Raw genomic sequence first — 11,532 nt, 5'->3', positions numbered from 1 at the left:
TACAAATCCCACAGATTTTGTGCGAACAAGCTCTTCAAATCTTTTGACAACGTGACAATCCTTCAGCGAATGGATGAGGGTCATTTCAGGGCACTTCGTGTGAAAATGATCGAATGGCTAACGACTCGAACAGATGATAATGGTGGATTGAAGCTGAATTTAAACTCAGATTTTGCCGTCCCTCAAATCGGGTAGGGAGAGTAATTTCAATTCAACGGGTTGGAGTGCCAAATTATGTATTTTTTTGCCGACATGTTGCACATCAATTGAAACTTATTTTCGGTAGAGTTTGACCAGTTTTTCATTCCCTGTTTTGATTCATATTGGATGGATGGTGAGTGAGTGAGTTATCTAATAAGTGCAGATATCTATGGACAATGAAGACCACTCGCAAATGCAGGGCACTGCTGTCCGTTAGTATGAATCTTTTAGCACTATTTTTCTCAATAACTGCTTTCATCACAACATACTGGTGCGTCGGCACGCAGCGCGTCCCCAAGCCGAAGTGCACTAAACTTCGCACGCACAACTGCATCGATTATGGAGTGAACGAGACGGACCCCAAAGTAGTTGTGTACAGTTGGGAAACGGGGGACGACCGGTTCCTTTTCAGACAGTTCCACACCGGGATCTGGTTCTCCTGTGCGGAGAATATCCATGATGAAGGTGAGGTGATGAGGTGTTGTTGTTAATGACTTTGTCCCGTCTTGTTGTCAATTAATTATAGTGAGGTTTCTGGAGTGTAAAGGCTAAAATATTATGGATATTTATTGGAAGGAGGTGTGTGTGTGTGTGTTCAAACTATTCAATCAATACCGGTTTCTAAGCAGGCATTCTTGCCATTCAAAAAGAACACCCTATACATTCAGAAATAGACAAGGGTCTATAAAGGCATGATTAGATTGTTACACACACACACACACACACACACAATGATGTATAATTGCAGCTATTAAACTCTGTAGTCCTTGCTATAATTCCTTGGTTGTGTCGTGATGAGAGCCATTCTCATGTGTCATCATCTTGTGTCACCATAAGCATCAGTCTCCAGATGGGACATATACATACATATGATCTTAAACTGCAAGCTAAGGATATTTACAAAGTTATGAGTTTTTTAGGGTAATCACCCCCGGTTTATGTAGGGAGACGCCACTAGTCAAAAATGGCATCTTGAAAAACGAGTTGTCCTTTCTGGCATGAAGTATTGGATAGCCAAAAGAGCAGTTTATCCCGGCATAAGAATCATTGGAACATGGGATGGGAGTTTCGACTTATGGTACAGTGACCCCTTGGTAAGAAGTTTAGGGGACATGAGCTTAGTGCTTTTAGAAAGGGTCCCTACTGGCTCTGCTAGTACTTTACCCTAGCGTCTCTCTCCCTACAGGTCTATAGGGTACTAGTAATCTACCCTAGCAGTCTCTCTCCCTACAGGTCTATAGGGTACTAGTTATCTACCCTAGCAGTCTCTTTCCCTACAGGTCTATAGGGTACTAGTAATCTACCCTAGCAGTCTCTCTCCCTACAGGTCTATAGGGTACTGTGAATGTCTGTAACAAGAAGTAAAATCGTCACACAGCTTTACTCTTGAGTCTAAACAAATGCACAAGGTGGAAGTGCAACAGCTGGATCCGATGACGTGCCTGCGTAAGCGTGGACACCATGTTAATGACAACACCATTAAGTCAAAGGTGTTTCTGTAGATTATATAGCTAGATTAGTTACACTGAGTTTGACTCAATCAAGAACATTTTGCAACATTCCCACCTTTAAAAGAGGGGAAATGGCAGCTTTCCCATCTCCAAACATCGGTCTTGACTTCCAGGTACTCCATCTGTAATGACATCAGGATCAAAGCCTCTGGTTGGAGACAGTAGACCTGGTCTGGTGATGGCATATTAAAGAGACATTAAGAACAGAAATAAAGCGTCACAGTTTATGCCAGAATAAATACTGGGAGCATGTTGTCTCATCAGGCCTGGGTCTGGGACTGTACAAACACACAGGCGTGCACACACACACACACACACACACACACACACACACACACACACACACACACACACACACACACACACACACACACACACACACACACACACACACACACACACACACACACACACAGTTGAGTTGACTAATAAGGATTACATAACGGCCCTTGATGAGTTTTTCCTCTAAACAGCTGTCACCATCTTCCTGATACCTGATTAAGCGTTAGATTTACGACAAATCCAGCAGCCGCAGCGGGCGGCTACAATCGACAGCGGACGGAAAGAATAAATCATGCCTGGAAGAGGGGAGGAAAGGAGGGAGGAAAGGGTGGATGAAAAAGTGCATCATGTTATCAAGTCTTGATCAACTGACATAAGGTCTTATGGGATCCCTGAAGGTCCCAGCAATGTCCAGGAAGAAGAAGTACCAGAAGGATGTAATTTGGGAAGGATTGAACTGGAAGCTATGTGGGGATGGTCAAGTCATCGACCTCTGTGAACTCTGGCTGCTTGTACTTGACCACGCTGTGCCTTTTCTCATGCAAAGGACGCAATGGTTGAATTTTTAACCACCCACATGTCCTCTAAAATAGCTTCTACCGATGCATTAGACTAGATAGGCTATCAATGAAATGTATTTATAAAGCCCTTTTTACATCAGCCGATGTCACAAAGTGCTATACAGAAACCCAGCCTAAAACCCCAAACAGCAAGCAATGCAGATGTAGAAGCACGGTGGCTAGGAAAAACTCCCTAGAAAGGCAGGAACCTAGGAAGAAACCTAGAGAGGAATCAGGCTCTGAGGGGTGGCCAGTCCTCTTCTGGCTGTGCCATGTGGAGATTATAACAGTGCATGGCCAAGATGTTCAAACGTTCATAGATGACCAGCAGGGTCAAATAATAATAATCACAGTGGTTGTAGAGGGTGCAACAGGTCAGCACTTCAGGAGTAAATTTCACTGTGACTCTCTCATGATCTTTTGCTTGTTTCTGACCTCTTGATTTGCAGTTTTGGCTCTTGGCTTTGCTCATGCAAAGCACACAATGGTATTTCTTCTTTTGAACAGCCCACTGGGCACTGATGTCATTTCAAAGTCTAGTTTTGATTGACATTTGGTTGAGTTGTAAATTCACTATTGAAATTAACAAAACATTTCACCATGACATTGGATTTAGGTTAAAAGTTGGGTGGGGGAAAAAAATTCAATTCCCTTAGATTGATGACTTTCCACATAGATGTTTTGTTGTTGAAATGACTTCATTGCGTTTATTTTTTGTTGTTGTTGGAATTACGTGGGAACAACATTGATTCAGCCAGTTTTTGTCCAGTGGGTACAATCAAGTAGACTAAATAATCTGAATGACTTGTGTATGCCTTGAAGCTGCTATTTAATCTCTATTGTATGCCAAGCTCGCAGTGTGTCTCTTCTTGAACTGTTGAACCATGTCCTTAAGTAGATTATACGTTACTATCAAGTAGGCTAATAGATACTCTGAATGACTTGTGGCTAGAATCCAGTGAACTTTACTTCTATTTGACTTATTTCACTTATGGGCTTTTCCCTTTTTCTATGCCAAGCACGCAATGTTTCTCTTCTTGAACTTTTGAACTTCCCCAAATTACGAAAATCAAGTCGTCTAGGTAGGATACTCTGAGTGAATTGTGGCCCTGAAGAACCCATGCATGGTATTACAGCTTGGAATGAAACTCAATTTTCTCCATTCGTTCCAGGTGAGAAATGCAGGAGCTTTATCGATCTGGCTCCGGCTTCGGAGAGAGGTGAGTGATCACTGCATACATCAGGAGGTAAACACATCTGCTATAGAGCTGTACATCACCCGTACCAGGAAGATTACTTGTAGAGGGAGAGCAGGGGCAGACTGGGACCAGAAATTGGCCCTGGCATTTCTAACACACCGGCCCATTTTCAGGCCCCCATTATTAGCCAGATAATAGTCATTTTTGTGAAAAGAAAAAAAAGGTTAGACAGACCCACTTGACCCACTAGGCAAAAAATGGACCAGTCCATCTGGCATTTGGCAAAAATGCCAGATGGCCATTCCACCCCTGGGGAGGAGGATATTTTTATGACTATAACTAGCAACAATATAATAAACACATTTCCAATTACATGTCTACAGTAGAAAAGAAGAGAATATCTACTTTATTTGTCAACTCCTAATATTGAGCTAATTACACTCCTTGGAGCTAATTACAGTCACTGGAGTATCTGACTTGGGCTTTTGAAAAGGCTACCAGTGCAGCAAGTGCTGCTGGTAAGCTTTCTTGACTTGGACATTCACTTTTGCAAACACATGGATAACCTTTGCTTAACCAGCTAAACAGCTCTTAGTCAAAATAATGAAAAACTATCTACCAAATCTATTCATCATTTTTTTTTGGAGTACTTCTCCTTGCCATTATCATTACCCTAATGATAAGACAAGACAGCACATGTTTTGCTAACATATGATGGGGGTCCCAGCTGTCAAATGCCTGTTTGCCTGGGAGGGGGTCCCTGGACAAAAAAAGATTGAAGACCCCTGGTCTACATGGTTGCATAAAGTATAAAAGGATGTTGAGCTATACTCTTGCAGTATGAAGGGGTCTGCATCCTGTCTCAACTGCTGTTCAAATGTTATAACAATGGCTGTCATGACACCACCATACAGGAGATGTTTGCAGGGTGTAGTGGCTGTCATGACACCACCATACAGGAGATGTTTGCAGGGTGTAGTGGCTGTCATGACACCACCATACAGGAGATGTTTGCAGGGTGTAGTGGCTGTCATGACACCACCATACAGGAGATGTTTGCAGGGTGTAGTGGCTGTCATGACACCACCATACAGGAGATGTTTGCAGGGTGTAGTGGCTGTCATGACACCACCATACAGGAGATGTTTGCAGGGTGCAGTGGCTGTCATGACACCACCATACAGGAGATGTTTGCAGGGTGTAGTGGCTGTCATGACACCACCATACAGGAGATGTTTGCAGGGTGCAGTGGCTGTCATGACACCACCATACAGGAGATGTTTGCAGGGTGCAGTGGCTGTCATGACACCACCATACAGGAGATGTTTGCAGGGTGCAGTGGCTGTCATGACACCACCATACAGGAGATGTTTGCAGGGTGCAGTGGCTGTCATGACACCACCATACAGGAGATGTTTGCAGGGTGCAGTGGCTGTCATGACACCACCATACAGGAGATGTTTGCAGGGTGTAGTGGCTGTCATGACACCACCATACAGGAGATGTTTGCAGGGTGTAGTGGCTGTCATGACACCACCATACAGGAGATGTTTGCAGGGTGCAGTGGCTGCATCAAGTTTGAACTGCCTTCTGATATTTAGTTACTTTGTTTGCCTTTGTTGTTCCAATTGAGGAAATTACATTAAGACTCAATATTTTTTTCCCTCATATAAATGAAATATGAACGTACCACATCATCAAAGTTACATTTGATGAACTTTAATTATGTCTGAATTTGGATATGATACAGTGCAGATAAAAAAAACAATATGAAGTATTTAGCTGTTACCAATGTTTCAGATTAAAGTAATGCATAGAGCAATAGGATTGGTGTAACTTTCTTTGTTAATATATTATAAAGGAAGGAAGGCAGAATAGGTTTAATGGAGCTTCGAAATGACAAATCCACCCACGTGCTTCTACTGATTGTTTGTTGTTAATGAAAATTCTTGAGAAAGTTCTCCTGTGAGACTTATAACTACAGTAAATGTTTTTATATCAGATCGTTTATCTATAGGCTTTGGTCTAGTTATTCCAACTTGTTCTGTATCTCTGGTATACCTTTTACATATTCATTAAACCTGAACTTTGAGATCACAATAGTTGATTGCTTTGTTGACTATATCAGCCTTGATATACTGGAGGTAATATAAACTCCCCATTCCAGACGTACTGTGGCTTATGTTCTCAAACAACCTTGGCATCATCCCCTGTGTTGTCAGGGACACAGGATGTGGGGTTGCTATGGTCACACCCACTCTGTCAAAGGAGACGGTTATGATAACAGCTGTGAAATGATCCATGCGCAAATAATGCAGACTGACAACTAATCAAAACAAGATAGAAGCTCTCATACTTCCGCGAGTCATAATGTGTCTCCTCTAGAAAGTGTCTGCTAAACAACTCAATTGAAACAAAACAGAAAAACGACATGGATTGTACTGTAGTTCATATAGCCTACTTTATTTACTACCGTAGCAACTACACTCCACTCACAAGAATACTTCCACAATAATAAGAACGCTGTACGGGGTTAATACTGTCTCCAAAGTTAAGTACCACCAAACCTTGTTCCAAAATTCCATTACGAAAAGAGACACTGTCTCAGTCTTGGGACATTCCTTCCCCAACCCCATCCCCGCCACCACCCCTGACCCTCCGTCCTATCCCGTTGACAGCGTCTCGGGGGAAATACTGGCACCAACCAATGTTCACTTCCTGCAATGAAGTGTCAAGAAGGATTAATAGCAGACTGGCGAGGTAGGAAGAGATGTCTGACTCCAACCTCTTGTAACGAGACAGTGTGAGGGTCTGACGCTCTGGAAGGCCTGAGCAGATTCCCGATACTTTTTGCGGCAAATGACATGAATTGGTTTTGAGTGGCCTGTCGGTCCTGAGATATGTTATCAACAGGTCTGTTGTCGCTATGGATGTCAGAAATTATTTAAGAGATGTAAGATAGGCGAGACCAAAAACACCAAAAATACAAATGTGCACCTGAGTTTAGGTTAAGTTAGGACACAATCATCAGACATCAGGAATTACTTTTTAGGGAATAAAACGTTTGTGTCCATGACAGGACTTCAAATAGGCACCTGCCAAATACAGTCCTATGATTTATGAACAAACAGATGGGTGACGCATACACGATCAAAGAAATCAACCCTTTTCTCCACAACCATCACATATCATTATGATAATATGATCAGTGATTCAAATTCCACATCATATCGCAGTTCTAGAGAAATCTATCACTGATTTCCAATACCCTAACGACTGTTAATGCTTTTGCTTTGTCTGTTGCAGGTGTCCTGTGGCTGTCGGTGGTCTCTGAGATGCTGTACATAGTCCTGTTGATAGTGGGTTTCAGTCTGATGTGTCTAGAACTGGTCCACTCCAGCACCAGCAACATGATAGATGGACTGAAACTGAACGCCTTCGCTGCAATCTTCACCGTCCTCTCAGGTACAGAGGGACTGTTTAAAACCACCTCTGCAAGACGGCACGAACAGATCTGGGATCCAGGCTATTGTTTCGTGTGTAAGGGCCGGGAGTTCTCCCAGACCTCATGACCTGACCAAGAAAAACTCCATGGCGACCACAGAGCCCAGATTTCTTTCTGTTCATGACACATTTAGATTTTTGTTGAATTACATAGGTTACGTCATATGGCCAGGAAAAAAAACGCTGTCTGCTGTTGAGTCTGGTCTGGGGAAAACTCCTGGCCCTTTTTATGCCTAATTGGTGGAGCAAAGTAAAGAAATACTTGTATACAGTACTATGCAAGTGTTGCCACTAGCAGACATCGAACAAGTCTAACACAGCGGTGAACATGATAAAAAGCGAAGCTAGCAAGGAGAAAAGCAGGTTTTGTAGGTCTTGATCAGGAAATAACCTGCAGCCTCTCCCAATCAGAGAGGGATTGTGTGTGTGTGTGTGTGCCTACATGTACACTAAACATCTAAATGTATACCGGTATCTGTGTATTTCCAGGGCTCCTGGGTATGGTGGCCCACATGATGTACACACAGGTGTTCCAGGTGACAGTCACCCTGGGCCCTGCAGACTGGAGGCCCTATAACTGGGACTACGGATGGTCCTTCTGGTAGGGAACACACACACACACACACACACACAATTCTACGTCTCCGTATGTAGCGTCACACTTATCTAATGAAAACCCCAAAGCTCTCATGTTACCGGGCGGATTAGGCTTTGGTGTCCCAAAGCCCCAATATATATATGGTCGATGGAAAATTGCATAAGGGGATCAAGGGTAAAGTGTAAGCTCACATAGACATATGTACACTGTATGTTCAGAATTTTAATCTTCCAGGCTGAACCCTTGTGACATAGCTCTGGATTATAACATGTGCAGTGAGTGAATATGGGAGCTACACTGTATAGACTAATGTACAGTAGTGGCCCATTACATTGGGATCTATCCAGATTGACATTCTACCCTGTTGGGATTGACGGATTGACAATAATCCTGCAAAGCTACGACCCTTCCATTTTTACATGGGAATAATAATATTTACAAAAAGTATACCAGAAATCCCCAAAGTGATTATTTGTTTTTTGCAGTATTTTGCAGTGTTTCATAAAAACATCCTATTTCTTAGTGTAGTATTTGTCAGAATTTCTTGAGCTGTTGTCAAGTGATTGATAACTTCGGTATTTGACGTTTCTTAGCTTTTAAAGCCATTTGTTTAAAGCCATTTGTTTGTTTTAAACCATTTGTTTGTTTTAAAGCCATTTGTCATTTGTTTTTCATTCAAACAGCAACCCTATGAACTGACCCTGAACAACGATAAGCCTAAATATGCAGATTGCATCTTCAATTGACTCCTCCTTGCCTTTTCCTCTCTCTGTCCCCATCATTTTTATCTCCTCTATCTGTTGTGCCTATTTCCTCTCCTCTCTCTTCCATCTTTTCCATTTCCTGTTTTCCAGCATGGCCTGGGCATCCTTCACCTGCTGCATGGGTGCATCAGTCACCACCCTCAACTCCTACACCAAGACTGTCATCGAGTTCCGACACAAACGCAAGACCTTCGTGCAGAGCATCCGCAAGGAGCAGGCGCGGGAGGCTTTGGGATACTACCGCGATCACTCCCTACACTCCATATGCCAAACTGTGGAGGTGTACACACAGACGCCGTATAGCAGTGGTATTAGGACGCACGTACCGGCCTCGTCATTAGACCTGAGTGAGGTTTCAGAGACTCTGGGGGAAGACCAGTGCTGAAGGGAGGGATGCCAGCGGGCAAAACTGGTTACAACTGCTTCACATTATGTCGCAATTATGTCATTTTTTAACCAGTTTCTGGTTGTGCTGATGTTATTTCATCGTCATTTCAACTCGTTTTGCCCGCTGGGATGAGTCAAAAGTAACTGTATGAAGTTAGTTCTATCAAATTGTGGTCCGTCATCTGTGTTGGGTCTTTTGGGGATTCTGTAGCAACTGAATCAGTTCTATGATTGAATTCATCACTGCCTTAATTGAGCCAGGATGTTCACTCCCTCGTTCCCAGTTTGGACATTGATAGCCATGGAAAGACAGCCTTGTACACACTGATCATACAACTAGATGATCTGACACACAAGGAAAGCAGCAATCAATAACAATAGCGTTTTCCCCGCCCGTTTCAGTAAAAAGCTGAGGAATGGAGCTGGAGAAATGTAACCCCTCTCAAATTCAGAGACAGAACTATGGATGCTTCTATTTTGGCTTCTAATGGGGTCAGACAGTTGAACTAAGCCGATGAGGCATTAATGTTATATTCTTCAAGAATTAATGGCTACATATCATTCATTTGTATGTTCAAAAATGGATACCCCTTTAAACAAGATTTGTATTAGAATGCCCTCTGATTTACCTGGAACCCCATAGGACTGTTTATGTGATGTTTTTGCATGCTATTAGCCTTACTAAATTTGGAATTAGGAAGGGGTGACAAACTGCATTTAACTCGTATTTTAAGAATGTGCACTGCAAAATATAGCTATAAGTGTTTGCAGCATACACAGTGCCTATAACGCATAACTACATAAATGTAAATAAATGTCATAAAGTATAATGGTTTTGATCTGTGAAATCACTGTAAGATGTGTATTATTTTACTTTTGAAGTTACATATTGTTTGTTGCCTCAGTGGTATGTTTACTGCACATTACTCACTATCGGATAAAACAAAAACTGACCACTGGACACCAATGTTACTTGAGTATCATTATGACCAATGACTGTGTATTCTATTTAAAGTACTTTATGCTCATAGGGATTAAGGATTCCGCAATGAATTACTCAATAAACAAATGTCGTCTTCCATAGCAAACTCAGAATGTTTCATTTTGTACAGAAAATATTTGCTGTAGTTTCTTTCATTATGTTCTATATACGTTTTTGCTTTGCTCTGAGAACAATAAGTGACTTGGATGTATTCTCAAAGTATATATTTGATATCTACTCAAGTATCTATTCATTGATGAACATCCAGACCAGGTTCAATCCCTACCACTAGAGGACAGTGCTGTTCATGGAAGAAAAAAAAAAACATACAGTACCATACAATTTTATAGTATTTACAATTTAGTACGGACCAGAATATTCCTACATTTATACAACATTCATTGACAATATTTTACAGGATAACCACATATCATGTATACATATAGTACACAAATATATTAAATATTAAAATATTTTTTTGTACAAAAACAATGTGTTCTTTTATCAAAAGGGAATACATATATCAGATGTATCTTTTCACACCCCATTGGCTACACTCTTTTATGGTCCAATAGAAACAGTCTGCATAGAGGTGGTCCTGCCCTCTCTTGATGTCAGTCAGAATCTTATTGCATTTCCTCTGATATTTCTCTGCTTTCTACAGCTGGTCACATTTCAATTGTGTCCGCCATCTTTTTTTCCCCAAGTGGTTCAGTTCTCAGTCATGCTCAGTATCTGTCACCGTACTCCTCCTCTACCTGTTGCCGGGCTAGCATGGCCTGTATCAGAGCGCTACCGGTGCCTGACACATCTGGGTGCTGTGAAGAAGCAGGCGCCCGGTAAAACTCGCTCTCCTCCTCTGCTCTAAGCCTGGCCTGCATGACCTGCATCATCGCACTGGACGTTGATGATACTGGGTGTTCTGAATGAACTGGTGCCCGGTAAAACTCGTCCTCTTCCTGCTCTGACTCCACCCTCTGCCTGGCTTGCATCACCTGTATCATCGCACTGGGTAATGCGTTTACTGGGTTCTGTGACTGAACTGGCGCCCGGTAAAACTCGTCCTCATTCTGTGACTCCGCCCTTTGCCTGGCTTGCATGGCCTGTATCAGTGCACTGGAGGACGCAGGTGCGGGGTCTGCAGGAAATGGCACACCGCGGTAACTGGCTACATCCTGGTCCTCTGCGTATTGTCTGGCTAGCATGGCCTGCATCAAAGCACTGGATGTCGTGGAGACTGAGTGGCCGGAAGGCATGGGCACACCGAAAGAGCTGCTGTCACCATGCTCTTGCTCCAACCGCTGTCGGGCAAGCAGAGCCTGGAGCATGCCAGTGGAGGATTCATTTTCCTGTCTTTTCCTGGCCTGATAGAGAGAAAGGGTCATAGTTCAAGTATGACATTTGAAATAACGTAGGAGTTTAGGTATTTATTGTAAGTTAGTCTCAAGGTTAAGTTCGATAGTCTCAAGGTTAAGTTCCATAGTCTCAAGGTTAAGTTCCATAGTCTCAAGGTTAAGTTCCATAGTCTCAAGGTTAAGTTCCAT

General features: G+C 42.6%; 2 protein-coding genes across 4 annotated transcripts in view; one reads left to right on the top strand and one right to left on the bottom strand.

Annotated features, from left to right (window-relative positions):
• LOC106564598 (germ cell-specific gene 1-like protein) lies at positions 1-10,459 on the top strand. Of its 2 annotated transcripts, none has more exons than XM_014130745.3 (5): positions 1-666; positions 3,727-3,774; positions 7,060-7,218; positions 7,747-7,858; positions 8,710-10,459. In XM_014130745.3, exons 1-5 carry the CDS (start codon positions 378-380, stop codon positions 9,002-9,004), a joined length of 903 nt encoding a protein of 300 aa, XP_013986220.2. In that variant the 5' UTR covers positions 1-377; the 3' UTR covers positions 9,005-10,459. The 2 variants fall into 2 exon arrangements, with proteins under 2 accessions (XP_013986220.2, XP_082814917.1); XM_082958791.1 differs by having other exon boundaries at positions 1-671; positions 3,732-3,774.
• Positions 10,316-11,532, bottom strand: part of LOC106564597 (transmembrane channel-like protein 5) — a 25,806-nt gene continuing 24,589 nt past the window's right edge. For both annotated transcript variants that reach the window (XM_082958790.1, XM_045691156.2), the window contains exon 21: positions 10,316-11,352. In XM_082958790.1, the coding sequence (XP_082814916.1) occupies positions 10,717-11,352 (636 nt within the window). In that variant the 3' untranslated portion in view covers positions 10,316-10,716. The remainder of the gene's footprint in view (positions 11,353-11,532) is intronic.

This window comes from Salmo salar, chromosome 12 (assembly GCF_965601325.2).
Source record: "Salmo salar chromosome 12, fSalSal1, whole genome shotgun sequence".
In the NCBI taxonomy this organism is placed as follows: Eukaryota; Metazoa; Chordata; class Actinopteri; order Salmoniformes; family Salmonidae; genus Salmo; species Salmo salar.
Note: the sequence above shows the minus strand (reverse complement) of the source record. Positions and strands in the feature narration are given on the sequence as shown.